Genomic DNA, 18,867 nt, shown 5'->3' with positions numbered 1-18,867 from the left:
TGAAGGCGAAAGGGGGCGGGGCCGCTGGGCAGCGCCTCCCCCGGACGCTCAGGGCCGGATCCCCCGTGGCAGCGGCGGGCAGTGGCGTCAGCGTGGCGGGCGGGGCTGCCGGGCGTGCCGCGCGCTCCGCTCTGCTCGGAACTCGAGTGCGTCATAAGTGCAAGTCCGGTGCGGGTGTTCGCCCCTGAGAACCTGCCTCGTCTGCGTAACACCTGCGCTCCCTCGCCGGTTCTGACAGGCTGTTCTCCCTGCGGGGCCCGTTACCGGCTTTCTGTCGGTCCGTGTGCGAGCACAGGCGCCGGCAGGGACGGGCCAGCGCTGCACGGTACTGCAGCGAACAAATTGAGTTTGTCAAGGAATTCCTGGAATTGTCAGGGATTACTCGAAAGGGTGAAGCCGGAAAAGACCATCTAGTTTACTGAATATCAGAATCTACAAGATACAGATATTTAGCTTCAGATGGGGCTGGTGTGGAGGGCCAGGGCAACTACAGTGTCCCAAGATTGATCCACTTTTTTCAGAAAGGTTTTATAAATAGCCAGCCTCAATCAACTTTCCTGTATGTTAACTTTGTCATCCTTCTGCAGACAAGTAAAACAATTCATCATAATGTTGTAGTAGGTGGAATGCACGGGTCAGTGGACATGTGTGTGCAGTTTTTTGTTATAAGTCTACGTGCGCTATTCAGACTGTATCCATATTTTAGACCGCTTTTGTGTAATTTAGGGCAGTAATGCTGTAGCTGTGTTTGTAGCTACTGAATGATGCTGTGATGGTTTTCACATATGTCAGTTCAAAGAGATTATCCTGGTGAAAAGGCAGATTCTTTTCCATGTGATCTGGAATGAATTTTCTCTCCCCTATTTACAGTTTTGGGTCCAACTAGACAATATCATAGTATCCAGAGAGCTGCTTGAACAATTAGATTTAAGTGTATGTCCTTGGATCTTTTATAAGGCTCAAAAATTATCAGGCTCATCACAAAACTAGTAAAATTTGTGGATCATACACAGCAAGTTTACAGCTATTTCAAACATTATGTAACCAAGAGTTGTGAACACAAAGAAAAGGAAGGAACCAAAAATGTCAGACTTGTAATAATATGACTACTCGATTAAGCTGTGTTTGTCGTGACAGTTCTGTGCAGACTCACATCCTGTTCCAGCAAGGCTTACTTGGGCACATGTGATACTCAGTTTCCCTGGGCTGTGGATCGTCTGTAGAGACTATACGTGTATTCCAGCATGTATGAGCCAAGGCAAACACAAATCAGGCAACTGCATCGCTATAGGCAATTTGCTAGGTTCTACTGCTTAATATCAGCAAACTGAAACATTTTCATTTCTAGAAAAGCAAATGTTACCTTTAGAATAGAGGTAATAAAGCACACAGTAGCATTTAAAATCATGAAATACCAATATATCATGTGCAATCCTTTGAGATGACAATGGTGTAGAGCCCAATGGCTTCATCTGCCAGAGTTTAGGGTACCAAGCCTGCTGGAAAACTTGGACAGTAGAAATTTTTATCACCTGTTCAGTTGAAAACAAACTGACAAACTAAAATTAATTAGAAAAGCGGGCAACCACAGCATCTACAAATTTGTCATCAGTCTTAGGAAAAAGGGAGAGTAAAAGCCTGTTATTGTACAGGAAAGAGAGTGAGTAGTAGATAACGTGTAATGAATTGAAGAATAGAGCACACCATTCCTTTTCCAGTGAGCAACCTAGTTTTAACAATGAAAATAATATTATTGATTTTAACAAGATAATAGCACACAAAAATTGAGTTAAAGTCCTTATCAAGTGTGTTAAATTATGCGAGAACAGATGAAATTTGCCCGTATTTTTTTTGGAAAAAGAAGCAAAACAAAAAGACCAAAACCCAACAAATAAACAACCCCAAACAAGAAGAAAAAAACCCCAAACAAAACATAAATAACTGAAGCAGTCTCTGCAATGTTAAAAGTTATCTCTGAGAAGCCATTAAAGAAACTTAGAGGAGTTCAGAATGACAGTCTCATCCTCAAATGCAGGAAAAGTAAGACCCAAGATATTGCTACATCAGGTGGATAAACAGAGAAACAATATCACATCCATCTTTGACAGCAGAGTTTACTTGCTGCTAACACGGTCGATAGTGTACAATTTCACTTTGCTAAGGTTTTTGACAAAGTTCTATTTTAAAGGAATACTAAGGAAGCTAGTTGACCTAAATGCTAGCTTCTAGTCTTGTTAATGAATAATTAAAGTTTTTGATAATGCGTTTGAGTCTAATCATTAGCAGTTACTTGTTAAAGTGGAATGGCGTTTGAAGGAGCATTCCAAGCTCAAACTTGGTCTGATTCAATGTTTTCATCAGTTTTGGTAATGAAATAGAAAGCATGTGTACAAGATTTTTGGATATTATTCTGTGAAAGATTTTAGTCCCTTGGGGAGACAAAAATGAGGAGAAAAAATATTCTGACATATTTAAAATACACTCTAAATAATATGAAATTACATTAAGTGTGAAGTATTGCACTTCAAATAAGAAAGCAAATGTATTGATATAAACTCTGAAATAATAGGTTACTAGCAATATATTGAAATAGAATGTGAGAGCTACAGGGTACCAGAATCTGCATAATGAATGGATAGTGAGATGTTATGGTAAATAAACACTATTTTAGCACATGACGTACAGAATTGGAGAACGGCAGCTAGCACTTATTTCATTCTTCATGTAACAAATGAGAATGCAGTTGAATATCAGAGCCATGATGCCTTCAGGAAGGTGTGAAGCAGCTGGAGAGAATCGGGGGAGGTAAACGCTGCCTGGGGTAGAGAACGTGAGAGAAACTGCCCGCGGCGTCGAGATCGACCAGCAGGGGGCGGCCACGCGCCGAGGGGCACCGTGTTGTCCAGGGAGCGGGGACACTGCCCGGGGGAGCGGGGACAGTGCCGGGGGAGCGGGGACAGTGCCGGGGGAGCGGGGACACTGCCCTGAGAGCGGGGACAGTGCCCTGAGAGCGGGGACACTGCCCGGGGGAGCGGGGACACTGCCCGGGGGAGCGGGGACACTGCCCTGAGAGCGGGGACACTGCCCTGAGAGCGGGGACAGTGCCCTGAGAGCGGGGACAGTGCCCTGAGAGCGGGGACACTGCCCGGGGGAGCGGGGACACTGCCCGGGGGAGCGGGGACAGTGCCCTGAGAGCGGGGACACTGCCCTGAGAGCGGGGACAGTGCCCTGGGAGCGGGGACACTGCCCGGGGGAGCGGGGACACTGCCCGGGGGAGCGGGGACACTGCCCTGAGAGCGGGGACACTGCCCTGAGAGCGGGGACAGTGCCCTGAGAGCGGGGACACTGCCCTGAGAGCGGGGACACTGCCCGGGGGAGCGGGGACAGTGCCCTGAGAGCGGGGACACTGCCCTGAGAGCGGGGACAGTGCCGGGGGGAGCGGGGACAGTGCCGGGGGAGCGGGGACACTGCCCGGGGGAGCGGGGACAGTGCCTTGAGAGCGGGGACACTGCCCGGGGGAGCGGGGACACTGCCCGGGGGAGCGGGGACAGTGCCGGGGGAGCGGGGACACTGCCCTGAGAGCGGGGACACTGCCCTGGGAGCGGGGACACTGCCCGGGGGAGCGGGGACACTGCCCTGAGAGCGGGGACACTGCCCGGGGGAGCGGGGACACTGCCCGGGGGAGCGGGGACACTGCCCGGGGGAGCGGGGACAATGCCCTGGGAGCGGGGACACTGCCCGGGGGAGCGGGGACAGTGCCCGGGGGAACGGGGACACTGCCCAGGGGAGCGGGGACAGTGCCCGGGGGAGCGGGGACAGTGCCCTGAGAGCGGGGACACTGCCCGGGGGAACGGGGACACTGCCCGGGGGAGCAGGGACAGTGCCCGGGGGAGCGGGGACACTGCCCTGAGAGCGGGGACACTGCCCGGGGGAGCGGGGACACTGCCCTGGGAGCGGGGACACTGCCCGGGGGAGCGGGGACACTGCCCTGAGAGCGGGGACACTGCCCGGGGGAGCGGGGACACTGCCCTGAGAGCGGGGACATTGCCCTGAGAGCGGGGACACTGCCCGGGGGAGCGGGGACAGTGCCGGGGGAGCGGGGACACCGCCCGGGGGAGCGGGGACAGTGCCGGGGGAGCGGGGACAGTGCCCTGAGAGCGGGGACACTGCCCTGGGAGCGGGGACACTGCCCGGGGGAGCGGGGACACTGCCCTGAGAGCGGGGACATTGCCCTGAGAGCGGGGACACTGCCCGGGGGAGCGGGGACAGTGCCCGGGGGAGCGGGGACACTGCCCGGGGGAGCGGGGACACTGCCCTGGGAGCGGGGACACTGCCCGGGGGAACGGGGACAGTGCCGGGGGAGCGGGGACACTGCCCTGGGAGCGGGGACACTGCCCGGGGGAACGGGGACACTGCCCTGAGAGCGGGGACACTGCCCGGGGGAGCGGGGAAATGAAAATTTTTAAATTTCTGTGCAGACATGTTTATAAGAAAGGGCTGTCAAGATCTGATGGATTTCAGATACAATTGATCTGACAATTTCAGAAAGCATCCCTCAGATTCTGAAGATTTGAAAACTGGGACACTACACTACATCGGACTAACTATGGGAGCTAAAAGTTTGGGATCACCAAAATCCTCCAAGTATGTGGCATTGTTTTACTGATTTTCTCATCCTGGGGAAATTACAGCAACTCTTAATGACATCAACATCACGTTCTTCGCTTGCCATTAGATGGTGGCAGAGTAATAGAAGCACCCTTGAATACAGTTTTGGTAAGTTAAAAAACACCAAGGACCAGAAAAGGGATATTTTTTCAGATGTCAGAAAAGCCCTTTGCTTACAGCGCTGAAAAAAAATTACTGCTATCACCTCCTGCGGCTGTCACACTAATCGGATGTTAACTCCTCTTTCTATTTCTGTTTTTCTCACAGATAAAAACTGCTCACAACAGTTCTCTGGCTTAGCACACTTTTTGGGAATGATATCTCGACCTACTTTATTTCTTCTAAATGAAATCTTTGCCTTGTCAAAACTAGTCTGTGCTGCAACCAGAGAGACAAGGGAAGTACTCCAAAGAGGAGGGAATTAATGTATGTGACTGTGTATATAGATGTGTCAGCTACATATCTCAGTATGCTTGCTAAAACTTTTGAGCCCATTAAATCTGAGAGATGCAACTAAGACTCCAGAAATCTGCTTGATAGATTATTAATCCTGTATAGGATTTTCTGTGTCTAGAGCACAAAGTAAACTTCCAGAGATTCAGCTCAGAAAGGCTGTACCTGGACTCATCAATTGTGGAGAAATAACAGAAGGCCTGGAGTGGCAGTGGGCCTAGCCTGTTCTGTAATTAAGCAAAGGTCATTTGTACTGTTCTTATTTCTCACCTTTTCCATTAGATTAGTCCAGCACTTGACCTTGAAATAAATTTTTGTTAAAGCAGTACATGAGGCTTAGTTATCGCAAAATAAAAAGTTACAGCCGTTCAAGATAATAAAGAACAAGGCCTACTGTCTGATTATCTTTAAATAGAGCAATTACAAATTCTGATAAAATCAGGAATTGCTTTAATTCATCAATATGTTAAGAAGCATAATTACTTTCTTAAGCAAAAATAGTTTCTCATGATTTTATGAAAAGTCATGCATAGTTCTTACAAAGTGATGGAGTTTAAATCATGGTTCATTACTTTCAAATGCTGCTGTTTCCAAGAGGCACACTAATAGTTCTTCCTGAGGAAAACAGCAGGTCTGCTGCTGCCTTCTTCCACAAGAGGGTTACTAGATCTGCAGCCAGGAGGTTCATTTAGGGAAGGGCATAGTCTCTGGGTCCGTAGATGTTGCCAGGGTCAGGGTTTGTCATGCCTGTAGGGGTAGTATTTGCTAGACAGGGGACTGACTCACAATCTTCTTCTGAAGTACAGAAGCTGAGGATGTATTTTAAAATGATACATGATTGAAACTGTCTGCAACAGTTGGGAGGTGATAGGAGAACACAAGGAACTTTGTAGGCAGTGCTCCTCAGGGAAAGTCACTGATCTTTCTGATGCTTAACATGACTATTGCCATTAGAAAGCTTCACTAGTTCAGCAGAAATCAAACCTCCTGTGGTATCATTGTCACACAAAGTACAATAGTCACTACCACCGAAGGACACATCTGCTATTCCCAAAGATTCTTGAAGCCTAAGAAAGTCACCCTTTCCATACTGTGAGTGAGAGGGATAATTCCTTCCAACACTAGGGCTCTCAAGGTTGTCTTTAATTGTTTCAGAGATTTTCAGGCCAGTGGTATCACCAGCATGGTTTGGTGCAAACAAGAGTCCTGGCCACAACTCTATCTCTTCTGCTTTTATATACCTGCTGGGGACATACTGCTGGCTTGGACCTGAGGCAAATGCAAAGTTTTCTTCTGCAGTAACCATATCTGTGCGTCCTGTAGGTTTCAATGAGGCTTGGGAAATCAGTTCTTGGGTGTTTAGATCAGAAACTCTATCTGCATTCACTTTGCTTGAGTTGCTGGCCTCTTCTCTTTCAACTTGGCTACAAGCCTCATTCGGTCCAACCCAGTCCTAATGAAAGCATCAATAAGTTGGGGTCATTTTGCATACATATTCCAAAATAACCTTTCTTTATGGCTTTGGCACGACAGTCCAGATGTTTAGTGCAAATCCAACAGGCAAAGTAGAATAACAGGGTGAAAAACCTACCAGCTAATTTCACCAAATTTTACGAGAAGTTTTACAAGATTACACCACCACAATATAATGCAAGCTGTTGGTATTGCTTTGGTTTTGAAAAGGTGCACCTTTTACATTTGGTCTGGGAGCCACAGGAAGAATTCCACTTCTAAGGAGCAAGAGGCTGCCCAGAGGCTCTGGTGGTTAGCTAGTGTGTGGAAGCAGGAAAATGAGAAACTATAAATTTTCAGGAAGATCCAAACCACATGTTAGTAACTCTGCTCAGGAGCTAGAATTATTAATCCTAGGAAAAAAATCCTCCTGTTATGAACAGAGGGTCATAATAAAGAAATGAAATTTATTTCTTACCTTAAAATTCCCATTGTGCAAACTATAGAGTGGCTGAAAGAAAGCAGCTGGTGTGGGAATGTTAAAGCAGGCAAGGCTTTTTGCCCTAAAGTGAGAAGACAACACTTAATAAAAACTGAGAGTTTTTCTGTGTTCTGTCTCCATGATACTGGTTAGGTGAACCTCCCCACACCTACGTTAGTAAGATTGGACAAGAAGCCCACTCATCGTAATTTCTGACTTTCCATGCAATTATTTTTCTGCCACCTGTGCATGCATTTAATGTTTCTAACCTGAAGCACAGTCTCATAGGCTTCTTGAGAATGTATCACAAAGTTTATATACTGGTCTATTACTCATTAAATGCACCGAGCTATTTAAACATTTGTTTATCAGCTTACTTGATCTAAACCACTGTTTCTGAAAGTTAAAGAGTTCTAGTTTCATTACATTTAAACAGAGAAATTCTGCCAGACATCCTTGCCCCTTTATTGGAGTCTATCCTATAAAAATATTTTAACATGTGGACATCACGTATCCTGTTTCTCTAAGAATGATGTATATATGGAGCATAGCAATGTATGTCAAGGCAAAAGAGAAAGAGGTAGGAGATTAACCTATGCTCTGCCGGCATAAAAAATTGCAGAAGATGGTTGAACCAAGGTTCTGAAAACACTTTTTTCTCTGTACAAGTTGATCTCAAATGAATGAGTCAGTTTCGTTTGCCTATGTTGGTATTTTACCTACTGACTCCTGCCAGGAATATTACACATGACTTAGCATTGACATCAGTTTAACCACCTTTATGGGTTGCTGTGTACTTGCACTTTTAATTTATCTACATGAAACATCAAATATTTCCATTTGCTTAAATTTCTTTAACTCCAAGATATTATCATCCTTGGGCTTTAGCTGAATTTAGGAGTCCTCAAGGTACTTTGGTCTCCTTAAGGACTGTATAGTGGGTCATTAACTATCATTGGCTGAGGAACATGTCACATTTCAAGATTGTCAAAAGACATTTTGGAAATGACTGAGTCTGTGCAGCAGAAGCAGGAAGGAAAGAGGATTTAGCAACTCTTGATTTACCCTTTTCAGGCCATAAAGATGAAGGGGAGCTTAATGAAAATCACATACCTTGAGGAAAGCTTGCAGTTCCAGAACAAATAGAGTAGAGTGCCAAAACTCAGAGGAATGAATAAGTATTGCATAGTTTTGGTATTTAGAATCTTTTCAGAGACTTCTGGGACATCTAGGAAAAGAATTAGCACGAAACTTTTTAACAGAAAGTCTGGAAGTCAAGATAGAGCCCCAAATAACAAAGCACTGTAAATAAAAGCCTTCATTTTACCATGTATCTTTTTTTTTTTTAATATGGGCATAAAAAAGAAATGAAATAAGATGCAAACAACATTCTTTCTACCTGCTCTTTGAAGCATTGTTGTCTGGCTCCACTCACTCCACTGACTGTGGTATGAATTCTCATTTTCAGAAACTTTGCAGCGAACCCTTGCAGCATAAGCAATGCCACTGCGGAGCTCTGTGGCTTCAATTTCTACCTGAGGCAGTGAACTGGGTAGTGTCTTGTTCCATGCAACCTGCAAAGTATTACAAAGCATTGCTGTTGATGACACTGGGCAAAAGGATGATCTTTTAAATACTCTTTTTTTGCTGATTTTTCCCTTTTTCAGATTTTCTTGTCTTAGATGCAAGAAGAGGGCCTGAATGATGATGGATGCAGTGATCATGAGAATAAAAGTTATTGAACTTCAGTATTGTTATACGGAAAATCTCTCAGCCTTAATATGGGAAACCAGAAAGGCCAGCTTAAGTCAGCTAGAGAGCCCTGAGCTGAGTGGCAAGGCCCTTGTACCCAAAGAGCAAGGCAGGATCACTGTTACCTCCCAAGACATGCTGTACTCCTTATACTGCAACTCATATTGGAGAATTTCAGTGAGGTACCAAGGCACATTCCACACACTCCACCATATCTGGCACTTGCTGGCAGTAGCATTGGTCTGGATGTTCAAAGGTGGATCAAGTTTTACTGCAAATAGAGGAGGTGGAGTGTTTTTCCACAGTCTTTGGAACACCACAAAAGAATATGCGTGATATTAGAGGACTGAAGTAATGGAAGATAAAACTGGGTCCTAAAGAGGGATACTAACACTAGCAGTAGTTAGCTTACAGCATCAGAATAGCTACAGATCTGACATTAATTAATGATAACTCCAGTAGTCCCTAAGGTTGATCTTGCAAGCAAAGAACCACTCTGGATATCCCATTCTGCTCTTACAACATACCACGGATGTGGATAAGTTTTGAGCATTAGTATCTTGTACCAGGCCATGGGATATTCCAGTTAAATCCATGACTCCTCATGACATAATTTCTTAGAGAAGAATAAAACAACAAAACAAACAAATAATCGAAACAATCCAATTGCAAATTACCCAGGGCACAAGAAAACATGATGCAGATGAGAAGTATTGTTGAATGGTACTCCAGCGCCAGCCCCTCTGAAGTCCAGGAAAACTCAGGATGCAGAGACTCAGCAACTGCATCCTTACTGGTGTAGTTCACACAGTGCACCCCCTGGGGATGGGCAGTCTTGATCGTTTTCATTGTTTTCCCTTGCCACCTCTGAGACATGCTTTGTTAGGCAGCATATCAGACCTATCCTGAAGCTGCTGGGCAGAGCCTCAGCTCACAGCTGTCCTGATTCATACTTACTGTGCTTGCGGGGATTGTACTCTGGAAAGGCTGTGTATGTGTGATTACGTCCAAAGAAGTTTCCTTGCAGAGAGACTCTGTAACCATCTGTATCCAAGATCTGACTGGCTAAATGAATTTTGCAGTGGTACTGATTCTGCATGCTCTCTGTGGCAGTCAGTTTGCAGCTGGCATTGTGGCCCTTTGACCAGAGGCTAGAAGAATAAAAAGGCTGAAAGTTTCTTTTAAGTCATACAATTGTTTTTCAATTTGTGGAAGACCACCACACTCTGGAAGAGCATGAATCCCTTTGGTGCAGACAGTAAGCAAACCAGCAATCTGAAAGAGAGATGGATGGCAGGGCTGGATAGGGAGGAAGAAGACATCTTTATAACCTTACTGCTGAGAGCAAGAGGTCTCACAGGAGTTGCACATAGCATCCAGTGGCTGTTCCCTCCTCCCTCTGAAAGTGAGAGAGCTGCTATCACTGCAGGAAAGGAGGTAGGTAGGGGGAAGGAGTGAATGGACAGTTGGTTACAAGTGCATAGCACAGAGGTAACAACAAGCTGTACATTAAGTCCTCTTTCACTACAAACTAGTACTGACAGCAAAACATGTTGGAAGTTGGTTTTTTGTCTTTTTGTGGTTTAGCCACTTATTAACAATTTTTTCACATTGCATGTGATCCCACAGGAAACTGGGATATCACAGTTTATCAGTTTGCCCATCTTTCCCTAGATTTAAAATCCAGTATTAATAAGAGTTAGCCTATTTTTTCACTTAACCATAGCAGAATATGAGGCATCTAATGTCAGAGGGGCTTGCCCTCATGTAATAGTTCTTGGTGGTCAACACAATGTTTCTACATAACCTAAACACATTCATCTCATGTTATCCTATCAGTTAGCAAACTATTCACCTGATTTTTTCTATTAGAGCAAAAACTATTCAGATAATATTCTAAACATCTTATTAAAACTTATAACTGGACTTGTATTTTTATATTTGCTATTATGCATTAAATCATTAGGTGTTTCATTTCTAGGCAAAAAGGAAAGAAATTATTAGAAGCTGATTAGGCAGCTTTATGTAGGATGGTCTCTGGAAGTTCCCAGGTCATGGGGACCAGAGGCTGGGAAGGGAATGTTCTCTGCTCTGAGATGCTTGCCAGAAGGGTTCACTGAACAGATGGAGGAGCTGACAGGGGATCATGCAGCCACATGCACGTGACCTTTGCTGCTGACCTGAGGCTGTGGGAGCACAGTGGAGAGCAGCTTCTGAGGTCTGGGGTGATGAGGTGGCAGAGCTAGCTGTGCCACAGGTCTCCTGCTATGGAGGGAGCAAAGCTCACAACTGGGCTCCATCTCTGCTTCTCAAAGCTGTCCTGTCCATGCCAGGGGGCTGGGGCTGCCACAGACAGCTCTTGGTGTGCAGGTCTTACTTGGTGAAATGCAGGTGGAAAGGTCCATCACCCATGGGCTCCTCTGTTACCCACATGCAGCTCACGGTAGTCACGTAGTTATTCAGGCAGCTCAAGCTGCCAGAGAACTCTGTAGAGGAAGGAGACCAGAACTGGATTCATGCATCACTGGATGATGCCTTGCTCAATGCATCAAATAAACACATTACTTGCTAATACTTCTATTGCTGACACTGCATCTGATCTTCCTCATCACGTTCTTACTCTGTTGTAACACACTTCACTGCATGAGATGAGTGTAAGATCATAGAGCAGGGACCTTGGGCAGTGGTTACACTTTTTCTGGTGCTCAGCTTGTCCAGTATGTGCTCAGTCCCCTAGGCTTGGCATTGGCAGCCAGCTATACTGGTTCTTGGGACCTGGGAAAGGGCAGTCACAAGATCTTGGGCTGCATACTGAAGGGTCTGTGAATGAAAATTGAGCACAGGCATGTACCTGTCTTTGTACAGTGGTTCTGTTCCAGAATCTCTTCTTACCTCTCCCTCTTCCTCCACCAAAGAGCAGTGCAGCAGCAATGCACAGCTGGAGGCCCAAGTGCCACACAACTCCTCCCATCCCAGATAGCATCTAGAACAGAATAATCGTTAAGAGCAGTTTTGTCATTATTTCTACCAGTGGGTTGAGGTGTTAGCTGCATGCTTCTGCCAAAAGCTGATCCTGAATCTGTCAGAGGGCACCAACTCAGCTATAATTTTTTTTTCTATAGGAACTATTCTTCTCATGGCAGTAAACAGTACTTTGTGCTAAAGCACCAGCTGCCTGAAAGGAAATCGGCAGTTCCTGCAATTTTATCGAGTGGGAGAAGATGTGGGTGTTCTTTCTTTCTTCCTCCATTTTTTTAATCTGGTTTATGACAATTTAAGTGCAGCAGAGAGCCACAGTGGGTTGGAACCAATGTTCTTTTTTCCCCAAATCCTGTTTCTACTATAGTCAAAACCACATGCTTAGAGAGAATTGTAGCAGTAGAGCATAGATGTCAATCTCTGAGCATTCTCAGCCTCCAGACATTTGCAGCTCAGGGGCCTCCTGGAGCAACATTATTTCTGCATATTCAGAAAACGGAGAGAATAACTGGTGTTTTCCTGGTCAAAGCACTCATTGGGACACATAGAATACCTAGAGTCTAGTCATTACCACAATTCTAATGTAAGGATGTTTGAAGTGTATCTTTCACAATATGGGACACTACATCTCTACAAGGTTGTACTGGTCTTACTCTCTTTCTTTTTTACCAAAAATTCCATTCTCTGAATTGTCTCCTAGTGAAAGTTTTAATTTTAAATTATACTTTTTCACTAAAAGTTTCTGATTTGATGTTTTTATGGCAACATTTAACATGAAGGATATGTTTTATTCAGCAGTATTTGGTGTTTTAAAAAGATGTTTCTGGTTTGCATTATTTGCTGTTACCTGAACGCAGCAAATGAGCCCAGCACCGCTGCAAGGAGAGTGCTGCTCCAAAGAACCTGAAACCCAGAAAACTTGGAGTGAGTTTGTAGTCAGAGACCACTAATCAGTATAAACAAAAACAGCTTCTTGGAAATAAAAAAAAATATTGAAGGAACAGTGTTTGCACTACTTAACTAGCATAGACACTGAACTGAGCTTTACAGCTGGGGTAAAAAGAGGGTGGAATGTTCCATCTCAAAAGAGCTTGAGTTAGTTATTAATAGAAAAAAAAAAAAAAAAACAAAAAAAAAAACAAACAAAATTTGCCAGAGATTATGATCTCTCTTTCAGAAGAGGCTGGAGAAAAGGGAAGGAGTGTCAGGATAGGGAAAAAAATAAGTACAACACTAGCACAGGTCCAATTGTGCATAGCCTGACTATAGAATAATATTGTGATTTCTAACCAACAAAGGGTCTGAAGCAGTCTTGAATAGAAGTGAGCAAGAAAAAAGCCTGTGCTTAGCTTGTGATATAGTAATCATTAGGATTATTTTACTGAAGAGATTAAGTGACCTGATCCATGAGCAAGAATATCCTTCCAGTCATGAATTTCACAAAGCTAGTCAACAGCATCCACATATAACTTCTTGCATGTGATTATGCCTGCCTATAGTGTCCTTTGTCTGAATTAAATTGTAAAATAATTATGATGTTTGAGAAACTGATCAAGAAAAATGGAGTATTTCTCGCTTTCACTTCACTACCTCTTCAGTTATGGGTTTTTCATAAATATCCTGTTTTGCTGCAGACTTTCTTCAGGGTGGGGGTTGTGGAGAGGAAGCATCACCATCAGCTGATTTTAGCTGAGGGAGGTTGGGAGGCAAGAAGTCTGTCCTGCTTATCATTCTAATCAGGTTTGCTCTTGGTCCCTGTGATAAATACAGTAATACTGACTAAATACGAAATAGAGAGAGCTGCATTAAGTAGAATTATACATCTGCTTACAAGAAATTGCTCAGGCACACAAACAAATAAACAAACTTAGGTCAAGATAAGTAAACCAGGACAGAATGTTTCCAGGTAATTGCTACTAATTTGATTAACTCCCCTCACTCTCATGCAAGGAGTTCTTTGTTCAGTTCTGCAATGTTTGAAATGTGTTAGACATTTCTGGCTCTCTAGCTCACCTGGAAACAAATGCAGTGTGTTTAAATGCAAATTTTTGTGTTAGAAGCCATAAATGTTAGCCATACGTGGGTGACGGAACACTGAATTCTGAAAGATTTATCAGAAAATAATTTCAGGAAGTAGCACATAACCTGAATGAGATTCTGCAGTACATTGATCCAACTAGAGGAGCTAACATACAGACTGTGGATACATATCAATTAAAAGAAAAGTTTTTGCAGCTAACGTAGCATTTGTAACATCATTAATTTATTTCTTCTGTTGGAATCAACACTTTAAACAAAAAATTGCTGTCAATATGAAAATGCTTCTGAAAATGGCTATGTGAATGATTTAGTCCTGGATAACTTTACTCAGAAATCAACAATTACAGAGTGAATCTCTTTAAGTTAGCCAAAAGAAAGGCTAAGCTGTCATTTCACACCAGCCATAAATATCTTACATGAGATGATAATTTCAGGTAGAAGAAAAGTATTTTCTTTTCTTTTTTAATTTTTTAAATCTACGAGAGAAAGATGGAAAGAGTCCAGTAGTTGGATGCTGAAGGTAGATACAGTTAGACAGAAACGAAGTGAAGAATTTTCACAAAGGGGAACTATATTGCTGAAACCTCTCGCCTAAATGTATGCAAGACTTGTAGTCTTCCTATTAGCTCAGATGGAAACCCAGTACTAGCAGTGCAGGTACAACTACGGCAGCTGCAAGCAGTGGAAGACAAATCAACTTCTCAGCTGGATGTCTTGGGGACCAAACTGCTTGCTGCTTTGCTGCATTCTAATATGTCCAGTTTCTGCAGCACTGCAAAGTTGTGGGTGAAGGCAGAAAAGCTGTATGAGAACTAGTGTCAAGAAGGGAGAATGAGGTTCACTGTGCAGGAGAGACAAAATGTCTGAGAGGATGCCCTGAAATGACACACCAGGTATGCTACCAGCAGTCTATCAGGACCAGGAGGTGGTAGTGACCTTGATTTCCAAAGTGGTCTCAAGCTGTTTGCAGTGGAGTTTCCATCCTTTCTTTATGTTTCCAGGGCAGAATTCTGCCTGTTATCTGCTCAAGGAAATGAGGCCTTGCAGTTGTGCCTTTCCCCTCCCCTCCTACGGTTCCTACCTCCACCTCCCAAAAGTAATTTTAAATAATTTTAACCAGAATTTGTACAACATAGATTTTCCAAATGTTCTCGATTGCTTATGAACAGAAAGACAGATATTATTGCTTAATCTATCACCAGAAATTCATATTCTGGGATTCACCCACAGATTTGGGGTCCAGTTGAACGCACAATAAAAGGATAACATTTTCTCATAAGAATCTGTAAGGTAAAATATATTATTTGGTAGACACCACTGAGAGAGGAAGTAGTACAAACAGTTGACAAGAGTCTCAGCGTGTGGGTAGCCTAGATACCATCTAGGTTTTAGAAACTCTGTAAAGCAGAGCTTTACAGGGAGACTTGAAGAATGAGGTTGATGTAGCCCAAGAGAATTGTAAGCAGCACCTTCAAGGTGTAGCAGTAGCATGGAGGATGATTTGAAGTAGATTTAATCATCTAGTGGGAGGTAGAAGCTGACATCATAGAGTTAACTTCTAGATGATAAACGAGAGACGACAAGAGCACAAGAAGAGACTGTTAGTGACTTTAAAAAGGAGGATAAGAAGTTTCTGTTTGATGAGATAGAGATAGAAGAATTGTTATGGATAAATGTAATGGGCTCAAAGGGATGAATACAAAATAGGATTTTTACGTCTCTGACTTTTGGATGACTACAAGTAAGATCAGTTTTACAAAAGTCTGATAAAACAGGAAGTCTCATATAAGAGCATGAACAAGGATTTCACATGGAGACATGTGCGTTAAGATTCTTCAATATACTTGGATATCCCTTGATACATATGATATATGCCAGCCCAGAGCAGACAGCCAGGAATTCTAGGTTTTACTCTGCTTCTGACATCAACTTTTTTATAAGCTGATATTGCTTAATCAACATAATTTTTTCTTGTTGCAGCTCATTCACATGGTCTTGTATGCTCCCCTAAATCTTAGAGGAAGCCAGAAGCTTCAGACTGATTTTGCAGTGGCTCTGGACTCTTTCAAAATGTGTTTTGCTCATTCTCTCTCTCAGAGCAAGATTCTGATGTTGACAAGACACTCAACAAGGTCTAGCAATGCTTATTTACAGCACAAAAAGCCTGTTGTATCCTGGGCTGCATCAAAAGCAGCATGACCAGCAGGTTAAGGGAGGGGATTCTACCTCTCTGCTCTTGTGAGACCTCCCCCTGCATTATGATGGCCAGTTCTGGGGTCCTCAACATAAGAAGAGCATGGAGCTGCTAGGGCGAGTCTGGAGGAGGCCACACAGACCATCAGAGAACTGGAGTCCCTCTGCTATGGAGACAGGATGAGAGAGCTGGGCTTGTTCAGTTTGAAGAAGAGAAGGCTCCAGGGAGAACTCAGAGCCCTTTCCAATACATAAAAGAGCTATAAGAAGGCTGGAGATGGGCACGTAGTGATGGGGCAAGGGGGAATGACTTCCAACAGGCAGATGCCAGGGTTACATGGGGTATTGGGCAGAAATTTTTCCATGGGAGGGCAGTGAGATGCTGGCACAGGTTGTTCAGAAAAGACATCCCTACCCCATTGCTGGAGGTTCCAGATCAGGTGGGGTGAGGCTTGGAGCAACCTGGTCTAGTGCAAGGTGTTGCTGCCCACGGCAGAGGGTTTGAAGACCCCTTCCAACTGAAGCCATCCCAGGATTCTATGATACAATGAATGGTGCACAGTGGGAGCAGGCACAGCAGATCTGGACCCTTGAATGCTCAGTTTCCATTCCTTACATCTTAGCCATTAGTCATAAATGACCTGCTCTCCCTTGACCATAATCCCTTACTTTGCTTGCATCTCTTCCAGAGGCAGCACAAACAGGCACCAAAGAAAGGTAGGACAGTGACTAGCACCTACAAAGTAAAACAGTGACAGACAATAGCATGACTGTACCAACAGGTACACCCCTTCATCCATTAAGGTTACTTGAAGTGCAGAGTCTCCAGAGCAATCTGTTTTGCTGGTATGTGTAATTAGAGGGGTACCCATTGTAAACAATCGTCCCTGTCTATAAGAAAATATTTTTGTAGGTCCTTTAAGAAAAATTAGTGATACCTTATCTACCTTCTGAATATCTAGGCCTCTAAGCACATGTCTGACAGAAGCACATCAAATGTGCACAGCAGGCTCACGTGAGATTTATCCTGGGGAATAAGGAAAAAGTAGTTGGATTTTCCTATCTGCATATATTATCTGATAGAGCCTCATATAACCAGCCTTTTCCTTTCTTCAGCTTTGGAAAGCCATTTCCCCAACAATTTGATGCTCACAAACAACCATGTACTTTCTGATGTGATATAATTGGATCCCAAAAACAAAGATGCTACAAAGGATGACTGCAATACAGCAATATTCATACACACACATACATACACACTCATACATTAAAAAAGTATGTTTATGTCTGCAAAATCCCAAACACTGAGGACTATTTTAGCTGTATTCCTTTACATGCATCTCTTGCAATCAGAGAGGAGTACCTTGTTCAAGATGGTCCTTCTTTCAAGCACAATCCATAAGAATTAATACAATAGAGGTGTCTTGTGCTCAGCAAACTATCAGAACAAAAGTGCAAAGACACTTCTGGTCTTCAGGTTCCTAGTTCAAGAAAAAAATATAGAATTTCACATTTAGATAAAGAAAATATTTTTCAATCTTTTAGCTCAGTAGACGTCCCCTAACATTACATACCGGAATGCATATAACAGAAATATGTTAAACTGCCTTACCAGCTCAAAAGAAATGTTACTTTTCACACTGCTTCTGTCCCTTGATAGTTTATGCTGTGCGGTTTGATGATCAGGCAGTAGCAGCAGTGGCATAATAAAGCAGATTTTAAAGATAATCTCAAGAACCAATGAAAAACTGCTCTGATTATCAGATTGGGTTAAAGTAGCTGTATATGTAATATCTCATTAGTCATGGAGAAACAGGAATTTCTGCTAAAGGGTTAACATTTAAAAGGCCAAGTAATTTGCTGAATAGAAAAGTATCTGCTTGCAACTTTTATATAAAATAGGTCAACAAAATAGCTTTCTAAGTGACCTAAAGCCATTTCCTAGCCCTGAGTGGATGTGGAACTAAACTACTTCCACCCAAGATCTGTGCCCATTGTGCTGAGACCCCTGCAGCACCCCTGAGCTGCCCTGTCCTGTGCTTTTTCCACAGCAGATTGCTGCACTGTGCTCCAAGGGCAGCTCTGGAAGCAAAGGCAAACAAGCATTGCAATGCTTCCTTGTTCTGATCCTAGAGTGCATCAGGAACAGATCTTCCCATGCCCAGCAGCAATGATGCAATGGCAGTGCTACAGCCTGGATCCATCAAGTCAGTCCCATACATGGGTCTAGTGCCAGAGAACAGAAAGAGAGAAGCAGTCGAAGAACAGACTGAGTTAAAGTCTGTCAGTATCAGCTTCTGGGGCCAAGAGACAAGGAAACAGGGGCCATTCAGAAATGGAAAAAGACATTTCCAAATTGATACATCAGAATGGATTGTGGTGCTTCTCCCAGTACCTGCTTTTTGACCCTATCCTTCCAGGGAAAAAGAAAATTTCCAAATTAGAACTGCCAAATCATGGACATTTGCAGTTTGCTCCTAAGAGGCTCTGAAAACCCCCCATTTCAAACCCCTCCACATCCACAGTGACAACTCGCTGACCAAAAGCTTAATTGTTATACCTTGCTTCAAAGTGAATAATTTCTCTTCTTTAAATACCCTTGTGTCACACACTTGTTCCTGAAGTCTGCCTCCTAGGGTGAGCAGAGATAACTTCCAGCCCAACATAACACCAAACCATCACCTTCTATCAGATGCACAGTCAGATAGTGTTCCAATAACAGAAACAGTTCCTTCAGCAGTTCTGGGGCCATCAATACAAATGGAAACGGAGAGCACACAAAACTGAGATGCGAAGAGCCCCAGAAAAACAAGCAAGTTTCTCTCTTAAGCAGCCTGGGGTCAGTTACC

General features: G+C 43.8%; 1 protein-coding gene across 1 annotated transcript; it reads right to left on the bottom strand.

The window, feature by feature from the left end:
* Positions 1 to 6,034: 6,034 nt before the first annotated feature.
* On the bottom strand, positions 6,035 to 17,435 carry LOC117003639 (interleukin-9 receptor-like). The gene is made up of 10 exons (XM_033073659.1): positions 17,382 to 17,435; positions 12,633 to 12,688; positions 11,699 to 11,789; positions 11,184 to 11,292; positions 9,764 to 9,957; positions 8,932 to 9,077; positions 8,454 to 8,628; positions 8,168 to 8,282; positions 7,052 to 7,136; positions 6,035 to 6,574 (listed from the first exon to the last, which is right to left on the bottom strand). Exons 3-10 carry the CDS (start codon positions 11,787 to 11,789, stop codon positions 6,035 to 6,037), a joined length of 1,455 nt encoding a protein of 484 aa, XP_032929550.1. The 5' UTR covers positions 12,633 to 12,688; positions 17,382 to 17,435.
* Between the last annotated feature and the right edge of the window lie 1,432 nt (positions 17,436 to 18,867).

This window comes from Catharus ustulatus, chromosome 16, assembly GCF_009819885.2.
Source record: "Catharus ustulatus isolate bCatUst1 chromosome 16, bCatUst1.pri.v2, whole genome shotgun sequence".
NCBI classification, from domain to species: domain Eukaryota; kingdom Metazoa; phylum Chordata; class Aves; order Passeriformes; family Turdidae; genus Catharus; species Catharus ustulatus.
This window is presented reverse-complemented; position numbering and strand designations above follow the sequence as displayed.